General features: G+C 36.3%; 2 protein-coding genes across 6 annotated transcripts; one reads left to right on the top strand and one right to left on the bottom strand.

Moving 5' to 3' along the window:
• Nucleotides 1–12097: 12097 nt before the first annotated feature.
• On the top strand, nucleotides 12098–16425 carry LOC103972744 (proteasome subunit beta type-1-like). The gene is made up of 7 exons (XM_065107425.1): nucleotides 12098–12254; nucleotides 12338–12445; nucleotides 12520–12601; nucleotides 15492–15621; nucleotides 15718–15860; nucleotides 15947–16033; nucleotides 16129–16425. The coding sequence occupies exons 1-7, from the start codon at nucleotides 12214–12216 to the stop codon at nucleotides 16201–16203; spliced, it is 666 nt and encodes a 221-aa protein (XP_064963497.1). The 5' UTR covers nucleotides 12098–12213; the 3' UTR covers nucleotides 16204–16425.
• Nucleotides 16426–16798: 373 nt separating this feature from the next.
• Nucleotides 16799–18175, bottom strand: LOC103985972 (non-specific lipid transfer protein GPI-anchored 9). Of its 5 annotated transcripts, none has more exons than XM_065107422.1 (3): nucleotides 17802–18175; nucleotides 17533–17565; nucleotides 16799–17077 (listed from the first exon to the last, which is right to left on the bottom strand). In XM_065107422.1, the coding sequence occupies exons 1-3, from the start codon at nucleotides 18103–18105 to the stop codon at nucleotides 16965–16967; spliced, it is 450 nt and encodes a 149-aa protein (XP_064963494.1). In that variant the 5' UTR covers nucleotides 18106–18175; the 3' UTR covers nucleotides 16799–16964. The 5 variants fall into 5 exon arrangements, with proteins under 5 accessions (XP_064963494.1, XP_064963492.1, XP_064963493.1 ...); XM_065107420.1 differs by having other exon boundaries at nucleotides 17775–18163; XM_065107421.1 differs by having other exon boundaries at nucleotides 16799–17071; nucleotides 17775–18163.
• Nucleotides 18176–20640: the final 2465 nt, after the last annotated feature.

The raw sequence follows: 20640 nt of genomic DNA, 5'->3' as shown, positions 1-20640 counted from the left end.
ACGACGCACCCACACTTTACATGACTGGCAACGAAGCGAAGCCAATCTCCAATTCCTCGTCCCCGACGCCGGAGCTCTTGGCCCCCTCAGCCGACCTCTTAAAGAACTCGATGCAGTCCTCCACCGCCTCGCTCCGGTACGAGTCGGAATGATGGCGCTGACAGCCACTGCCGCCGGGCGGCGTCCGTTCCCGGCTCGTGCGCACGCTTTTGGACATGGCGGACAGCATGATGAGCTTGAACACCACCACGCGGAAACGCTCTAGGAGCGACCCCGGCGTGGCGGCCGTGCTCTTGCGCCACAGCCTCGGCATGCACTGGGCGGCGGCATCCGTCGGTTTCCTTCTCCCGCACTCCCTCTCGGCCATGGTGATGATGACTTCCTTCTTGAATGCCACAGTCCACGGACTCGATATATAATACGTCGGTCTTCGGCTTTGCGTTGAGCAGCCTGTGAATGGCTTGGCTTGGCTCAGTGGCCGGTAATGATGAAGGCACAATGAATGCGGACAAGAATGTTGGGTTATTATAAGATGGTGGAGGGCGTCGAAGGAATTGTTTATGTAAAGCTGCGCAGGAATGCCTCTGAATGCTCGCTCGACGGTCCTCCGTTATGGAGGTGAAGACACCAACACAGATCGGTCAAGAATCTCACCTTCATGTTCTGGAGCTGTATCTTCGCACATGAGCCTCATACGACCGCACATGTCACAACCCACCAAGCGTTTGATCGCTGGATTGTAGATGAAGGAGTGGAGTTGACCGGGATCATCATGTGCCATACGCTTCTACAAGGGGACTGCATGTGGTGATAGCTGCGAGAGCGAATTCACGGAGCTGCAGAGGAGAGAGCAGAAGGCAGTGGCTCGGAGCGGCTGAGGAGAGAGCTCGGCGGCGGTCGGTCGCATCCTCTCACATGGCGGCATGTGATGGACTGCGTCTTTAATAGTTTTCACGCGGAGCCCATATCTTTTGATACGTCCAACGCAACCGACCGCGCAATAAATCCACTCACAGATTCTTCCAACCAAAAGTAGATGCTGTCGTCCGTGGAACAGTGAAGGAGGAGGAGAAAGAAGAAGAGAGTGGTTCGTTGCTTTGTGTCGCATCAATCGATGATGGTCGGCTGCTGCTCGCCCAAGCGTTTGTCTGGTTTCGGCTTGGACGAAAGATTTGTTAAGGTGAATACAGCTATATATATATATATATATATATATATATATATATATAAGAAATGAATCAAAACATTCAATGACATATCAAATATTTTTACTTAAATTTCTCATCATATATAGAATTCAAACTAACATCTCTTAGTCTATTCCACGTGAATCAATTTAACACTATCTTGAAACTTAATCTAGAGATCAACTTTGACGACGATCACTACACAATACAAAATACTCCTCCTTTCAATATACTAGAACACTTATTTTTCGACTTGTCATTGCTCAATAACATCAAGTTAATTAACTATGTCATAAGTCAAGACGAATGAAATGACATCATAAAAAACACCAACTTAGACATAAAAGATAATCTTCCTCACCTACCATAGCCACCTTAGAGTAATGACAATAACAAACCCAAAAAGTAATCCAGGATTTTCCTCTGCCTACACATCCTCGTTAGTCCACTCACCTTCGTGCTATGCTTGAAATGAACTAAAATAGATACTATATTTCTGTTCAATTAGATTTCATAAATCATATGTACAAAATACATATTCATATGACACACACCCTATGTATCATTAGTAGCTTTCACAATTTATACCATCCTAAATACAGATTCATCCCTTTAGCAATACAAATATCGATAAATGGACTTACGTGAAATGATACATTTCTCCTATGGTTTCCAAAACCAAAAGTAATCATATGGTCCAAGGGCAATATCTCATCAACAAATGACCTTGGATAAGATTCTCCTAAACTGAAAGTTTTGCTTATGAAAATTTTAAGATCCATTATGATATAAATTTGAAATCACACAAGAGTTTTGCACATTATATATAAAAAGTAAGCTTTAGATAATTTGATAATTTCATAATTTAAGGATCTGAAAAAAAGCTCTAGTTGAGGATCCATCACCCACAAATATAAAAAAAAAGTCATCATATAACTTATAACTATCTTTAGAAGAAATGTATAAAACCCGAGGATTAATACATCTATACATTGTCATAACCACATCAACTCACGTACTATCAGAATTATTCAAATATTATAATATTATCTTTTCTTGCAAAACAAACTTTATGCTGTGTAAGTCCATAATATCTAATCGGCCCTTAATCTTATGGTGAGTGATCACCTCCCAAGAGGAGATATAACCCTAAGAGTTCTCAACACATCCCTGTTAGGATCGGAGCGGCACTAAGAGGGAGGGGGGGGGGGGGGTGAATTAGTGCAGCGGTGAAGTGCAATAAACTTTTCACGATTTAAACACTTTTCGGAAACTTCGTACGATAAAAGCAACGTTTTCGTTTAAAACCGTTTCGATTGCGTTTTAACTTGAAGAGATAAGTAAGACGGAGACAAAGTAGTATAGCATTAAAGTGCAAATGATTTGCAGTAATATAAATGACAATAAGTAAATGCAAACCAGAGATTACGCCGATTTTACAGTGGTTCGGTCAAATGACCTACATCCACTTGCAAGGCCCCTCTTCGATGAGGCTCCCACCTTCCACTAGCAAATTTCTTGAAAGGGAAGGGTAAATACCCCTCTTACAACTTTTACAAGCGGTTCACTCTCTTACAGATTTTTAGCAAGAAAGAAGGAGGTGAACACTAGCAAATTGAAAACAAGAAAGACAAAGACTCTTCTAAGACTTTTCTCTCAATCACTTGCTGCTCAAAAAGTTATGTTCTCAGCTGAGACTTGAGGGGTATTTATAGGCCTCAAGAGGATTCAAATTTGGGCTCCAAAAATTTGAATTCTCTTATGTTCCCGATGCTGGCGGTGCCACCGCCCAGCCCAGGCGGTGCCACCGCCTAGGCCAATTCAGCTCACTGGTTGGGCTCCAAACTTAGCCCAAACCAATCCGAACTCGGGCCCAATTGGCCCCTACTTGGGTTATAAGATTAATACCTAATCCTAATCCTAATTAACATGCTAACTACGAATTTAAAGACATTTTCTAAGCTATTACAAAGTCCGTAAGTCAAGACTTCTTCCAGCTAGCTTCCGGCGAACTTCCGATAAACTCTCGGAAACCATTCTGCGGACTCCCGGCAAGCTCCTAGACTTCACGATTTGATCTTGACGAGTTCCGATGAGCTTCTTCAGCAAGCTCCGATCTTTTTCGACGAGCTCCGCGAACTTCCAACGAACCTTCCGGTGAGCTTCCGAAAAACCCTTCGGCAAGCTCCCTACTCATTCTTGGCTAGTTATGGCAGCATTCCCGACGAACCTTCGGACTTCCGTCGAACTCTCGAACTCGCAATGAATCCTTCGTGCTTGACTCCGACACTTTGTTTTGCTTTATGTCTTCGTCGTTATCGTAGTTAATCATGCACACACAAGCAAAAACTCTACTCTGATCTAGACAATTATTATAAAGCGAATTGACATTGTTGCTCGGCACGTCATTGGTTGGCGCTTCATCCGATTCTTCGGCGCATCATCCTCTCTTGCGGCTTGTTGCCCAATCAGCGGTTGACCTCCGCAACGCCGATATCCTTGGCGCAATTCCGCTCTTGGCCCGATGCCCGACGTCCGAAGCCTTCTGCAATCCAATATCCTAACGAAATCTCCTCCGGCGCAACGTCAATTCCTCCTGCCTTAATTGTCTAATCCTGATCGAGTAGACCTGTATCACTCAAAATGCAGTTAAACATAAACATAATTATCAATTGGTTTCATCATCAAAATACGAGATTCAACAATCTCCCCCTTTTTGATGATGACAACCAATTGATGACGGAGTTAAACTTGACTCCCGGAGTTTAAACAAACTCCCCTTATCAATATGCCATATTGATAGAACCTTGAATTCAAACTGAATTCAAGTCATTGCAATATTCATCATGAATACTTGCAACACGTCATTATGAACTCATGCATAGACTTATGCATATCATGTCATCAACATACTTCTCCCCATTTGTCATCAACAAAAAGGAGAAGCACAACTATTCTTTGTGTTTATAATATAAGTTCAACTCATTGCATGAAAAACATAATATTAAGTTTTATCATCATGCAGAAGCTAGAAAATTTAGCAAGTAATGCATCATGCTTAGGACATTCAAGCTATTATGTTTTAGATATGCAAGTTTTACAGCATACAAGATAGCATTTTTAGTAATGTTCAAGATAGCAAGTTCTACATCATGCAAGCTAGCAATATTTGAGATGTTCAAGAAAGCAACTCTTGCTTCTTGAAATATGCAAATTTGTCAAGTTTTGCTAGATGTGCAAGTTAGCATTTTTGCCTCTTAAGATAGGCAAGATAGCACATTTGCTTCTTTTGAGATAGCAACTTTTTGCTTTTCTTTAGACTACAAGCTAGCAATTTTTACGATATGTAAGTTTCACAATATACAAGCTAGCAAAAATTTCGAAAGCAAATGCAAGATAACTTTCTTGTGTAAGCTCATAATTCTTGCTTCCTATTGCAATGTGCAAGTTGCAAGTTTTGCTTCTTGAGATAGGCAAGATAACACTTTTGCAATTTTTGTTTCTTAAGATAGGCAAGCTTGTGATGTTCAAAATAACAAGCTCTTTCTTCTAGAAGTGTCATTTTTGCTTTCTTTGCAAAGTGTAAGCTAGCAAAATGTTTGAAAAAGTGATCAAGTTTTGCAACATACAAGCTGGCAAAAATTCCAAACTAGCAAGAGATAATATTTTACATGAAGCAAGCAAACAATTTGGCAAATGTTACATTTGCATCTTCTCTTTTGAGAAGTGCAATTTTTGCTTTCATCTTGAATTGTGCAAGCTAGTTAGTTTGCCTCTTTTCATGATGTCCACACTAGAAATTCTTGCTCCCCCTTTGTCATTGTCAAAAAGAAGGGAAGACCCTTATATCAATTTTCATATTATGACAAAGGTAAGTATCATTCTTATTTGTGCATCATTATATATTCAAATTAAAACATACACAATTTCAATAACCTTATTTTTCATGCACGATACCGAAAAATAAATCAATCATCATTAATAAGCATATCATACATGATACTCAAACATTAAAATTTTTAAGCATTTATCAACGTGTTGATCATGATACCAAACATTCATCATTTAAAGCATTCATGATACATATCATATGCAATAAATACATCATGTACATCATTATCATAAGTATTGCATACATCATTTTAACTTTATGAATATTTCATCATTGCATGCATTATACCAAAATATTTCAAGCCATGCAAGCCATAAAAACAAAGAAATCATGTCATGAAGGATAAAATCATTTGAATACCAAAAGACATGATTCATATAGTAAATATCTTCTTTAAATAAAATATCAAGAAAAATCATAGGAGTACAAAGAAGAGATTTTGTTTTAAAAGAAAAATCAAGTAATAACTCCAAGAACTCACAAGGAAAAATCATGATTCATTTAGAAAATCTCCTCTCAAGAGAATATCAAGTAAAATCGTAGAAGATCAATTAATGAGAAATTTTGATTTATAATAAAATCTCATGTATCGAATGTCGAGAAATCAAAATGATGATTTATATAAAAAATATCACAAGTTATATTCAAGAGAAAAATCATCATTCATTTTCAACTTATTCAATTTATCACATCAATATTTCTTAGATATGGATGATACTAAAACATGGTTTTAAATCTTTAACATACAACATGCATAAATTGAAAGGAGAAGGGAAGAATTCAAACGTATAAAGATTTCAACCATCTTATAAACAAATGTAAGACCAAGTCATGAATCCAAAATTCCATGAATCAAAATGATCATCAAAGGTAATCTCATGTTATTCCAAGAAATCAATATCATGATTTTGATAAAACTCATTTCAAATTTAAATCATCAAAATCATCAAAATATCAACATTACTTTCAAGAGATTCAAAATGGTATACATAGATTTATCATAATAAACATCAAGATCAATAGGATAGAGAAAAATAATTTTTCAAGGAAAAAATATTTTCCTCTTTTTAGTTGTTTCAATTCATATGATTTTATTTCACTTATACCAAATAAAAACATGTATAATGTTTAAAACCGAAAGTGTAAGATTTATTACAACAAAGATTAATAAGGCACTTTCATTATGGTAAAAATCAATAATCCATAAATCACAAGATTCATATGCATAATTTCGAAATTTATTAAGCATGATAATTATGCATGACACTAAAACATGGTTTCAAAATGTTTAATATTTTCATTACATCATTATGCAATGGTTTCATTGAACATAATTTTGAATGATTCTTATAGATAACTAAAACTTCTTTAGTTTTAATTTACGTGATTGACTTTATATTAGCATGCTCAAGTTTTGTTCTTATGTCAAAAACATACATCATGTTTGAAAACCAAAGACAAGGTTTAAAATAAAATCATCAAGCCTTCCATATAAAAACCATGCATCATCATTGAAGGTTAATATGGAAATCATCAAAATACACATTCTTGCTTCTCAAGCACATATATATGATTATTTAAATCTAACATTTTATTCTATTAACATAAAACATACAATTTTCAAGAAAAATAATTATTCAAAAGAAAAGAGAAAATGCATCATGGAAAACATCAAGTAATTTCAAAATAATTCAAGAGAGTTGAGTTACTTACCTTGTAGTCGAAGCCCGTCAAAGCCCAATTCGCCGTTTCACCTTTGGAAGTTCTTGATTCATCCTTGGTTGCCTTCCTCTTCTTTGGCCTCTTCCTCCGTTCAAGTTCATTGTTTATTTTAGATTTTTGTTTAATAAACTTATTAAGATTTAGTGTTCGAAATTCAAGTTCATCATTGTCCTCATCACTTGAGTCATTGCTCAAGTGGTATCCATTTGTCCGGAGTTCCAAATCCTTCCTGTTCTTTGGAAGGTGATTTTGTTCATCATGTGCATTGTGTACCATTTCATATGTCATCAACAACCCAATTAGTTCTTCAAGTGGAAAAATATTTAAATCTTTTGTTTCTTGTATTGCGGTTATTTTAGAATCCCACCTTTTTGGAAGGGATCTTAAGATCTTGCTTACGAGGTCAAAATTCGAAAAAGATTTACCAAAAACTCTTAGATTATTGACGACATCCGTGAAACGGGTGTACATGTCGCCTATAGTCTCGCTTGGTTGCATTTGAAAGAGCTCAAAATCATGCAATAAAATGTTAACTTTCGAGTCTTTGACTCTACTAGTTCCCTCGTGCGTGATTTCAAGTGTTCGCCAAATATCGAAAGCCGTTTCGCACGTAGAAATCCGATTGAACTCATTTTTGTCCAAAGCGCAAAATAAGGCATTCATAGCTTTTGCATTTAAAGAAAAAATATTTCTTCTCCAAATTCGACAATTCGTTCATCGGTTTAGAGGGAAGTTGAAAACCATTTTCAACGATATTCCATAAATCCAAATTCAGAAATCAAGAAAATTCTCATTCGAGTTTTCCAATAAGTGTAGTCCAATCCGTTAAACAACGGTGGACGAACAACCGATAAGCCCTCTTGAAAGCCATGAAGAGCCATTTCTCTCGGGCGTAAATCCGAAATGAGAAATACCGAGCTCTGATACCAATTGTTAGGATCGGAGCGGCACTAAGAGGGGGGGTGAATTAGTGCAGCGGTGAAGTGCGATAAACTTTTCACGATTTAAACACTTTTCGGAAACTTCGTACGATAAAAGCAACGTTTTCGTTTAAAACCGTTTCGATTGCGTTTTAACTTGAAGAGATAAGTAAGACGGAGACAAAGCAGTATAGCATTAAAGTGCAAATGGTTTGCAGTAATATAAATGAAAATAAGTAAATGCAAACCAGAGATTACGTCGATTTTACAGTGGTTCGGTCAAATGACCTACATCCACTTACGAGGCCCTTCTTCGATGAGGCTCCCACCTTCCACTAGCAAATTTCTTGAAAGAGAAGGGTAAATACTCCTCTTACAACTTTTACAAGCGGTTCACTCTCTTATAAATTTTCAACAAGAAAGAAGGAGGTGAACACTAGCAAATTGAAAACAAAAAAGGCAAAGACTCTTCTAAGACTTTTCTCTCAATCACTTGCTGCTCAAAAAGTTATGTTCTCAGCTGAGACTTAGGGGTATTTATAGGCCTCAAGAGGATTCAAATTTGGGCTCTAAAAATTTGAATTCTCTTATGTTCCCGATGCTGGCGGTGCCACCGCCCAGCCCAGGAGGTGTCACCGCCCAGCTCTCGGGTGCTGGGCGGTGCCACCGCCTAGGCCAATTCAGCTCACTAGTTGGGCTCCAAACTTAGCCCAAACCAGTCCGAACTCGGGCCCAATTGGCCCCTACTTGGGTTATAGGATTAATACATAATCCTAATCCTAATTAACATGCTAAATACGAATTTAAAGACATTTTCTAAGCTATTACAAAGTCCGTAAGTCAAGACTTCTTCCAGCTAGCTTCCGGCGAACTTCCGGCGGTCTTCCGATAAACTCTCGGAAACCATTCTGCGGACTCCCGGCAAGCTCCTAGACTTCACGATTTGATCTTGGTGAGTTCCAATGAGCTTCTTCGGCAAGCTCCGATCTTTCTCGGCGAGCTCCGCGAACTTCCAACGAACCTTCCGGTGAGCTTCCGAAAAACCCTTCGGCAAGTTCCCTACTCATTCTTGGCTAGTTCCGGTAGCATTCCTGACGAACCTTCGGACTTCCGTCGAACTCTCGAACTCGCAATGAATCCTTCGTGCTTGACTCCGACACTTTGTTTTGCTTTATGTCTTCGTCGTTATCGTAGTTAATCCTGCACACACAAGCAAAAACTCTACTTCGATCTAGACAATTATTATAAAGCGAATTGACATTATGTTGCCCGACACGTCATTGGTTGGCGCTTCATCTGATTCTTCGGCGCATCGTCCTCTTTTGCGGCTTGTTGCCCAATCAGCGGTTGACCTCCGCAACGTCGATATCCTTGGTGCAATTCTGCTCTTGGCCCGATGCCCGACGTCCGAAGCCTTCTATAATCCAATATCCTAACGTGATCTCCTCCGGCGCAACGTCAATTCCTCCTGCCTTAATTGTCTAATCCTGATCGAGTAGACCTGTATCACTCAAAATGCAGTTAAACTATAAATATAATTATCAATTGGTTTCATCATCAAAATACGAGATTCAACAATCCCAAAATTTTTTTTCAACGGATCTCACAATCTCATAAGTAATTATATTTAGAATCCAAAGTACATTAGGGAGTGAAAAAAAATAGAATTCAACATAAAATTAATCAAGCTAATATCACCCTAAGAATATCCCTTGTCAACTCTCTATCTTATCAACAACATTCTCTACCAAACTATGAGATACCACTTATTCTTCTAGAAGCAATAATAGCTGTATTTAAAAAGAAAAATATCCCTCTTTAAACTTGAAAAAATAACAAATATATCTCCTAATACCCTTCGTTATTCATAAGAGAATCTCTGAATAAATTAATCCTTTGATTAGTAAGGGTCACGTAAATATGAAAGATATTCCTAATAGCATCACAAAACCCTTTAATTGCTCTTAAACAAAGAAAAATATCATCTGCATACTTTAATTAGGTGACAAACTTTAATTCTTTTTAAGATTAAAAAGGGGTGATTAACATCTTATCATAAGTATCACTGAGTAGGTAAGTAAGGATCTACATAACCCAGACATAAAGATAATGAAAAATTAGATCACTTTGTCTAATCCCATTACTCACCCCTAAAAAAAAATCTGACAAGTTGTGATTGATAAAACATGCAAAAGAAGAGGATAAAATAAATATGAATATCCAATTGATGAATTAATTTAAAATTTTAATCAATTGCAGCAAATAGCATCCTATAAAAGTCTATCATAAATCTTTTCAAGATCCAACTTAGCCATGACAAGCAAGGACCTATCCAGAGAATTATACATAGAGTGAGTTACTTCTTGACCCACTAAAATATTATCATAAATAGAGATAATAGGAGAAAAGCCCAGTGATAACAAGTTAACTAATCAAGACTAGGCATGACCTATCTATCTATCAGCCCTCTAAAGGGAGAAATAAAACCTGACAAACTCATTCTTAATATTCGCATCATGCACTAAAGTCCCACTCCCCATCTCAACATAGTGAATGAAGTTCCTCCTCTTTTTGGTAAGAGACCAAATCATGATAATACATGGTATTTTGATATCCATTACTAATCTATTTGGTTTAAGTTTCGGACCATCACTTCAAGTTAATTTTCCGAAGAAGAGTATAATATCTATTGTAAAGATAAGAAAGCTAAGCCTTTCAAAGTCATCATGACCTCCCATTGATTCTATAGACTAAATTGAATAATATATTACTTAGTAAATTCTAAGACATCCTTGATCTAATCTTATCTAAAGAATTCTTGTTCCGGTAGGATAAAGATTGTAAAAAATATTATTCAAATAAAAATCATTAAGAGACAAATAAAATAGATCCAAACACAATGAACATATTCGACCCAAAATCAATCAAAATTTAAACAACTGAAAAGCAAAATAGGACAATAGTCAAAACACACCGAAGGCAAGTGAGAAACCACCAATCTACCATTCTTCCTATCTTGCTTGAATAATAATAGCATGAAGATGATTGAGTATGGGATGAGATCACTTGAATAACCAACCTCCTTATCCCTCTAAAATTCTAGCTTAGAGCATTGATAGAGAAAACAAAGAAAGTAACTAAAGATCCCCTACGTGGCTTAATCCTCTCCATCATTGCTCTCACATTGATCTTTAGATGGGAGTAGTTGGAACCCTAAAAGGTTCATCAGCCACTTCAACTATTGGTGAGGCAGGAAGGAGATAGAACAAAAGTAGGTCACCAACACTTCAAACCTAATTGATTCATCTCTCTCAGTAGCGAGGGAGTGTCTTCTCTTTAACCATAAAGAAGTTCATGATTGTCTCAGTCTTGGTATTTCATATCTATCCAATTCCCTATTTAGACGAGACACGAGTATGGAAAACCTTCATTGGTGGTAAGCAATCGTGGGTCTTCTATATTCTCATTATTAATTTATTTTATTTTTTATAATAAAATTATTATTAGAACTAATTAATAATATCAAAATTTACAAGTAAAAATAATAAATATTTTTGTAAAGTTTAGGTATCATAACAATATTCAAAATATAAATATATCCGAATATAAGCACAATCAAATATATCCAAATTTAATCATAACCAAATAAATATAAAATATATCCAAATAAATATATAAATTAATAATTTTCTTCATTAATTTTGCCGTTTTAATTTCTATGCTCATATATCCGTGCTAGATGGATCCTACATAAATAAAAAAAATAATAATATCTAATAATAAAAATATAAAAATAAATAAATAATAATAATATTAAAATATATATTAATTATCTTACAATCATTAATTTATTACATAAACAAGAATGCTTAAGAATTAATACTAAACAAATAGAAATTAAAATATTTTTATTCAACTTAAAATTCATATCATGCATTTTATTCCATAAAGAGTCTTGAACTTTGGATAGAATATTTTTTTTATTTTTTATTATTTATTTATGAATATATATATATATATATATATATTAAAAATAAACAGTTTAATGGTTAATGTTGGAATGTTAAAGTTAGGTCTTGAGTTTAATTTTCATATATATATATATATTTATTCCCTATTAGAAACGCGCATAATTGAATTATAAGAAATGTGATATCATAACATATATATATATATATATATATATATATATATATATATATATATATATATATATATCCTCATTATTTCCACGACAACATTGGATTAATCTGTGATTTGGTCGTTCGATTCCATATCGCTCGTTTCCGTACGTTCAGCCATCGTATGGGATATATAAAGCGAGGAAATCGCCCTATATATATAAACCGGCCCGAGGCAAGTAGCCATCCCACACATCTCTGCGTCGCCACTGCCTTGGGGAGAAAGAAACAAGCCCTAATCGTAGTAGTAGCTGCCATCCTCCCCTATTCTCTCTCTCTCTCTCTCCATTATCGCCGACGATTACAGCGATATGGCTCTCAGGGGCAACTGGATGTACGAGAACAATGGAGGGTGCGTCCCATCCCATCTCCCCTTCCTCCCCTTTTTCGGGACAGTTAACATGCGCGTTTCATATGCTCTCTTGCTTGGTTAAGGACCTGCGTCGCGATCGCGGGAGCGGACTACTGCGTGATTGCCGCCGACACGAGGCTCTCCGTTGGCTACAGCATCTACACCCGCGACTACTCCAAGATCTGCAAGCTGTACGGCTGTGTTGTCGCCGTTCGTACCAACCTGGTTTCTGGGTCTATGCTGACAAGTTGTTTCCGTGATGCAGAGCAGACAAGTGTGTGATGGCGTCCTCGGGGTTCCAGGGGGATCTTAAAGCTCTGCAGAAGAACTTGGCGGCAAAGCATTTGGTAAGCAAAAGTCATATTTTTGCGCTTCTTTAACGATCCCTTTGCCTCAATTTTAGTCTCAGTAGTATGGTATCAAGCAGCAGTAGAATTTTCTAGAGAAGCATTGAGAGAAAGTATCGATAAGCTAAGATTGCTTCTAAATACAATCTCATGAACCTCGCCTATTACAGAAGAAATTCTGCCAAAGTATGTCATGGATTGTGGAATGCTTAATCATAACTACACAAGATAAAAAACACCATCTAAAACATTCCTAGTAGTGAATGATCAGCTTTGGCCACAATAAGACACTTAAAATTTCAAACTGAGGATGGATATAAATGGTTGCATGTTATACTAATTCAAATGCATTGAGCAATGGTCTTTCCAGTTAGATTTTTGTCAACACATAAAAACCTTCAAAATCCTGCTAGAACTGTTATTTAAGTGATTTTGCCGATGGACTTCTCTACTTTGCTTTTTCCTTGATCGGATGCTGTTCATCCTTGGAAGGTTATGATATTCTAGATGGAAGATATCTTCCTTCTCGATTGATATTTTCTTTTCTTTTTGTTTTTGGGTTCCAAATAACTACTTGAATGCCCTATTCTACCATTATATTTTGGACATAACTCAAACCACAAGATCATCCTATGATTTTACATTAATCACTACATTTTTACCTTATGATACTTATGGATGCCAGAAGTTGTAGGCATTATAGAGCCAACTCAATACCAAAAGTGTTAAACATTAGTCTTTTCATTATTTGAAAAACTTGGGTGAATCTTGAAGATTGGCCAAGCTCTTGAAAATCCAGGCTTGAAAAGAAATTAAAAGAGCAATTAGAAATGTATTCTATTGTAAGTAATGCTGACTTTAATGGTAATGAGAATGCAATAACTTTGATAAGAATACAATGTAACGATAAATGTCTTTTTAATAAAGGACCAAGTAATGCTGACATTAGCTGATCACATAGCAGTGGCAACAAAACACTGTTTAGGCTGCATGTATTGGAGATGCTATTCCTTGGAATGGATCAGCATTCCAAGTAATGCTGACATGTCTTGTGCCCATGCATTTCATGAGAAGTATTGTGTAATACCAACTCACTTTCAGCCATGGACACCTTTGTTTCCAGATACTCGTGACGTATCTAAGCTCCACAATGTTAATGGAATTATGATATGATAAACAATGCTTGAATCTTGGCATAAAGACAACTCATGTCACTTTGTCCTTTGTCCTCATTTACTTTCTTGTCTGATTTGGACATGATTTAAAGCACATATTTTCTGGTGTTTATTTATTCAAAGGAGCACTTCAAACAGAGAGAAATGTGTTTTGCCATTTTTCATTGTAATTGCAGACATCTATTTAGTTAAAGTAATATTTTGTTTTGTCATTGCTCTACTCCATATTTCCACATGGTTCACATATCTTTTATATATATATATATATATATATATATATATATATATATATATATATATATATATATATATATATATACATATCTTGACACAATCCATTAGGCTATTACTTTAAATATTAAGATTTCACGGAGCACACACTATTCCTTGTAGTAAATTTTATGATAACACATAGTAAAGAAGCTATAGTGAGGATAATTAGGAGATTATTAGGTCAACAACAGAAGAAGCTCCATTACTGCCAACAGAAGTGTTCATCTTGATTTTGAGGCTAAATAGGATTTTGGATTATATTTGGTGGAGAAAGATAAAATTTTACAAGACAATAGAATTATGTTTTCTGTTAGATCACATTAACAATGCATGTAACACTTGCACGGTAAAAGGAAGAATGAGCTGAATCAAAGTTTCTAATTGGTTGTTGCATTTTCAGCTTGTGTTTTGGTAGCAGGTTGATGTACTAGCATGCATTTATTGGTTTTCTTTGGACATGTTTGAACCATCTTAAATAATATTCTGTCATTTTTAACCCATAATTGGAGCATTGTACCCCTTGCACTCTTTTTCCATACAAAGGAGGTATGCTGTGTCCATGCATGTTCTAGCATAAAGTGCACTATCCATCTACACGAATTCTGATTTGAGTGAAGAGTACTCTCATAATATATGAGTTCTTCTTGTGGCCAATGTAGGCAAGCTGCAGAGTTTAGTGTTATTCATTCAGTGTGCAGATTTGCTGCTAGTAAAATGAGGCATCAATCATGACAATGATGAGTCTTTTTTTTCTCTGTTTACAACCTAAATGGAAGAAGATAGATACTACATGCCAGACACAAAAGTGAAAAAAAAAAAAAAAAAAAACAGAAATCACCGTAGTGACCATATTTAAAAATAAACTCAATTGTGGTGGTTAAAGTACATACTGATTCTAAAACATCATTGCAGGAAGCACGATTAAAACTTTTCAGAAGCTAAGCTTATATTTTGGTGATAGTTCACGTTTTTTTTTTGTTTATCATGTTACATGCTTTTTAGGGGCTTTCATCATTCACTTGCTGTGTGGTCTATTAATGGCATTCAGAGACATTCATTACTTTCCGGAGTAAATAATAGTTATCAGAAGGAATACTAATGTTAGATAATTGGCTAGAGATGGACAATCGTCATGATTAATGTCATAATCTTCGTCTAAAATATTGCAAAATGTTTCTTTCTCTGTCTTCCTAAAGTTAAAAATTGAATTGGGAAAGGTTACCGAAGAATACGCCAATGCTTGTAGTTCATATTATTATGGTTGAACGGGCAAACTGAATTCTAAATTGACGGAAATATCTATGTTCACCTGCATGGAAGTATGCGATCAATTGTCCATGATGGCATCTGTGGTTAGGATGATTTCTGTAGTAGAAATGGTTTGGGAATCTAATACATTTGCTGCAGCATGATTCCCTTACTTGATGTTTCTAATACTGCAGATCTATCAACATCAGCACAACAAGCAGATGAGCTGCCCAGCCATGGCTCAGCTCCTGTCAAACACCCTTTACTACAAGCGGTTTTTCCCATATTTCACTTTCAACATCCTAGGTGGACTTGATAGTGATGGTATGAATCCTCATGGATGCTTAGTCCAAAATTTAGTCCTTAAAACCTGTACTTGAACACAGCAGATATGATCGTAACATTTGATCTTTGGTTCAGGAAAGGGCTGTGTCTTCACATATGATGCTGTTGGATCATACGAAAGGGTTGGGTACAGTGCCCAAGGTACAGGTGCAGGACTCATCATACCTGTTTTGGACAACCAGCTAAAATCTCCAAGTCCTCTGCTATTACCCGCCAAGGTATAAACATATTGGTTAATAAATTTTAATTCAGAATTCACTGTGGGAATCCTCGTTGGTATCATAACCCTCACGTAATTAAACAGGATGCTGTCACACCTTTGTTGGAGATGGAGGCGGTCGATTTAGTGAAAGACGTTTTTGCGTCGGCCACTGAAAGAGACATATATACTGTATGTTAGATTGTGTTATGGTTCATCAATTTTCTTTTATCGAGTCTTAAAGTTTGACATTTTTCACCGTTTTTTGGCTGATGGTATGTTTGCAGGGGGATAAAGTGGAAATTTTGGTGATAAATGCATCAGGTATTCGGCAGGAGTTAATGGAGCTGAGGAAGGATTAACCATTTGAGTTGTGGTGACTTTTGTTTAGCTTTTCGGGTACTCGAGAAGCGAATGTATCATTTCTTGCAAGATTGGGATGTATAAAAATATGCTGTTTGCATGGGGTCTGCTTAAAGATTGCACCCCTCATGCATCCCTCAGGTGTTGTTTTATCCATGAAACCAAAGTTATCCATCTTGTAACAATTCAATTCTTTTTCGCAGTTGAGTTCCTTGTGATGATGATGCTTTTTGCATATTGACTGAACATGGAAAATTGAAATGCTTTTTGCATCGTCTATCTTTTTGCATAAGATAGACTATGCCACAATGCACCAAATAAACAGCGGCAAGCTCATCAGGCTAGTTGATGGAATCAGTAGAGAGAGAGCTTTGATGGCTTGGATTGCTTATTGCCGTTAGTTTTGGAGGTTTAGATAGTGGGATGTCATATCCTTTCTCAAAGTTGAGATGTGTATGTTAATGTAAAAAGGCTTGAAATAAATTGAAATAGTTAAAATATCATTAAAGTTTTGACTTAGCCACTCAAATCTATGATTTCTCAATATTTTTTTTTTTATTTTACCTATGAAAATAACCCATCAAAATTCTTATGTAGAAGTGCTTATGCAGTTTTCATCATCAAAAGAATTCAATCTGACATATCCAAGCAGCAGCTCATCACAAGCACACAGAATTCGCATCCAACAGTAAGTAGTCCAAACAAACACGAGCAGAAAGAACAAGAGAGGCTGCGACTTCAGAAATAAGAGGCTGCGACTTCACAGCCCCACGGCGGAGCACCAAAACAGGAGGGACAAGCTTATGAAGCTGGACGAGCCAATCCAATTTGCTCTGTGGGCGTCACCTTTATCTCTTCCATCACCACCTGCAACTACATGAATAACGAAGAATGTGATGACCACAACAAGATTGATAGAATAATTTTTATGAATGACTCCATAAGATCCCATAGAATAAAATAAATGATATGGCATGATTCAATGCTCCCTATTTCACTTTTTTATTTATTATAATGTAAAATATCTATTCATTTCCTCTACATCTGATCCCTGAAACTATCGAGGTGAAACAAAAGAAAGAACGTAGACTATATTTTATAATAACAATAAATTCATAAGTCTTAATTATTTGGAATCAACTATATGAATGTTTTATTATCATTGAAATATGTAAAAAGTCAATGGATGATGGATGGCTCAATCTACTTGAGTTGTCCATTCACAGATCAACCTCAAACAAAATAAATGATTGCCAAATTTTTTAATTGAAACATAGGCAACTCATGGTTGATAAATTAATGGATCCATTAATTCATGATTAATTTACCTGTAGGAGTATGCATGGCAGAAGGTGAAGAAGCTGCAAAAAAAACAATAAAAATAAGAAGAAAGCAGCAATCAATTAGCCAGTCATGTGATGCATGCGAAGTTACAAAACAATTCTAAAGAAGACAATCAATTCTCAATCAACATAAGATGATTGAAATACCTGAATTAACATAAAGTTGTGAATTAATCTTATATATATATATATATATATGCAAAAAGGAAGAAATTACACATACATACATATATGCATGCGTATATTATACGCACCGCCCGAGCAACCACTGAGTACGGAGACGCCGCAGGACTTGGCGAGGCGGAAAGCCTGGTCGGTGGTGACGTTGAAGGCCTTCAATACGCTCTGGTCGTTGAGCACCGCACAGAGGCACTGCAGGTCGGCGTCCACCGCCTGCCTCAGCGCCCCGCAGCACGTCGCCGGCAGGGGACGCGTCGAGTTCACGTAGGCCGCGCAGGGGATCAGGCTCGACACGCACGGCGGCGGCAACTGCCCCTCCGCCCCCCCAGACATCGCCACCACCACCATCACCACCATCATCATCGTCCACTTCGCCATTAGAGGAACACCTCTCTCTTCTGCGTGGAGGCAAATCCAAAAGAAGAGAGATGAATAGACAAAGAGAACTACGCGCTCTCTCTCTCTCTCTCTCTATATATATATAGATATCTTTGTGTCTTGTGGAGGCAACTAAGAACATAAAGAAATGCTTTAGTTGAAGCTCTACAACATGCAAAGTAGTAGTTATGAATGGACAACTAAGATGAATATGAATCATTAATCTCATCAGTACAATGGAATACTGTCTCCTCAGAGAGAGAACGTTTCCTTGCGTGCTTGATGGGACAGCCAGCCAACTACAGCATAGACACGGACATGAAGCTTGCGGAAATGGTGGAAGGGGGCGACTTTTCGCGGTCGTGCATGCCAACAAATTGCTTGCGTGCGTCGGAAGGTTCATTTTGGAAGAGTAGGATTCTTCGTGCATGGAGTTCTCCAACAATATTCTAAGCTTCACGTTGGTGCAGTAGGATTCTCCCTACGTGGGTCTTTTTTGCATGGTCAAACAGCATGGGAGAAGAGAGAAGGGATGAAGCAACTCAATGCAGCAGGTGTTAATGCTGGATTATTCTCCCATCTAATCCTTCTGTGACATACCATATCCTTTAGTATTTAGGATATCAGTTGATAGGACCGGAGAAAGGCTTGGACTTGATGTGCATAGTCTCATATTCTAGCTATCCGCCAACAACCATAGACTATGAAACATGATAAGTATTAGGATCAAGGCAGTAATTACAGTGGCTCATATCACTTCCCTCGTTGAGCCAACTCCTTTGATGCCATTCATCTCTCTCTCAAGTTAGCATAAATTAATTAATTACTTAATTTAAAATTAAAATATTTATTTTCTTAGTACGAAATCCTCCATCTTCTCCTATTCTTCTTCTTCTTCATCATCTTGGATAGAGAGGTATAATCTTTGACTCTTTTTTATAAATTATTTTCATCTTTAGGATTCTTAATTTATGACATTACTTGATAATAATTTTAAAGATTAAATGCACATTATTAAGATGTTATTTATAATGCCTCATTCTTGTAAATATATTTCTTTATTATTCATTCATATCTTTAACACTTCAACTATGTTATTCTTGAATGATTTTATTATGATTTATTTTTTCATTCAAATCCGTGTATGACATGATTTTTTTTTCTTTCCATTCACAACAGATACAAAGCATATCCTATAAATAAAATCTCTTCATCCACTATTATTATACGAGATCGCACTAATAAATATTGGGCCTATGCATTGTATAAAAATTGAAACATGATATTGATATTGATATTTAATATGATTTGATTGATATGATTTTATAATTCATATTGTTTTATGATTTCTTATATGTTTTAAAAGGATATTTTGATAATTTATTTTATTTTTCAGTGTAGCCTTCTAAGATCATTAAGTCTACTCTCAAATCGACCAGTTTGATATTTTTAGAAATATTGTCATATTGGATATTATGAAAAATTAGATAGTGTTATTGATAGTCAATCCACGATAAATCATAAAATCGTTAGCAATGACTAATGAATTATACATAACTAAACTATAGACTCATTATAATTAAGAACATAGGCAAAGAATTAACATAAAATTATTAAAACATCCTTCACGCTATTAAGAAAAAAACATCTCCCAAATCATTCCTTAGCCTTCATGTTTTTTAAATAGGATTTGATTTGATCCAACAAGAACATTTTAATCTCCATATATTCCTCGTCACGTTAGTTTCTATATGTCAGGGAAAAATATCATTCATGTTTTGATCAACCTAATATAATCTAGACCCATATGCGTAGGATTATCTGAAGCTTTCTCGAAGTGAGAGTGTCATTTCCCTTAGTGCTCCCTGCATAAAGACTAAGGTCGAAAGAGGTTTCATGATTCGAAACTTCTGACGCTCAAGTTAGTCTCCCCCAAAAGAGAGATTCACCCCTATTAAGAATGTATTTTTATATCTTAAAGGATAAGAAGAAAGTTTGTGATTGTCTTTGTTACCGTAAAGGAGGAGAAGAAAGTTTTATAATTATCTTCCTTGTCATAATGAATGGGAAGGATGCTTATGTTTCCCTTCTTTGAATCTTATGCAGATGGGTGGAGGGTGGCTTGGATCTCACATGGCAAATACATGTTAACTGACAATATATTCCCTATCATTTGCCCCCTCCCCCAAAAAGCATGCTTTGAGACACTAACGAGAGGGGTTTGAAGTGCATTATTTAGTTTATCCAACATGTGAGCATTCGAGATCTTGTCTTGCGAGTATGATTTTCATAAATTAGATGTCTCAAGCATATTGGGCATGTGTTTCTATCGTAATGGACTTCTCTTAGTGTGGGTTAGATTTTCTCGACTTACATACCTCAGATACATTTTGTCTCACGTCTCCACCATGACAAATTTTTCTCAGCATGGGTTGGGTTTTCTGACACACATGTCTCGTGTGTGTCAGAATCTTCCTCCATCGTGGTGGATTTCAAGTCTTCTCTCCTTCGTGGCTGGCTTCAAATTCTCCCTCT

This window comes from Musa acuminata, chromosome BXJ2-5 (genome assembly GCF_036884655.1).
Source record: "Musa acuminata AAA Group cultivar baxijiao chromosome BXJ2-5, Cavendish_Baxijiao_AAA, whole genome shotgun sequence".
Lineage (NCBI taxonomy): Eukaryota > Viridiplantae > Streptophyta > Magnoliopsida > Zingiberales > Musaceae > Musa > Musa acuminata.
Note: the sequence above shows the minus strand (reverse complement) of the source record. Positions and strands in the feature narration are given on the sequence as shown.

What these genes read in the sequence shown, in the direction of transcription:
- LOC103985972 (XM_065107420.1), bottom strand. Translation starts at nt 18,105, where the DNA reads ATGGCGAAGTGGACGATGATGATGGTGGTGATGGTGGTGGTGGCGATG. An exon ending in TAATATACGCATGCATATAT is followed by an intron (nt 17,566 to 17,774) that starts GTATGTATGTGT and finishes TTTTTTTTGCAG; the next exon opens with CTTCTTCACCTTCTGCCATG. An exon ending in TGCCATGCATACTCCTACAG is followed by an intron (nt 17,078 to 17,532) that starts GTAAATTAATCA and finishes TTATTCATGTAG; the next exon opens with TTGCAGGTGGTGATGGAAGA.
- LOC103972744 (XM_065107425.1), top strand. Translation starts at nt 12,214, where the DNA reads ATGGCTCTCAGGGGCAACTGGATGTACGAGAACAATGGAGG. An exon ending in ATGTACGAGAACAATGGAGG is followed by an intron (nt 12,255 to 12,337) that starts GTGCGTCCCATC and finishes TGCTTGGTTAAG; the next exon opens with GACCTGCGTCGCGATCGCGG. An exon ending in ACTTGGCGGCAAAGCATTTG is followed by an intron (nt 12,602 to 15,491) that starts GTAAGCAAAAGT and finishes CTAATACTGCAG; the next exon opens with ATCTATCAACATCAGCACAA.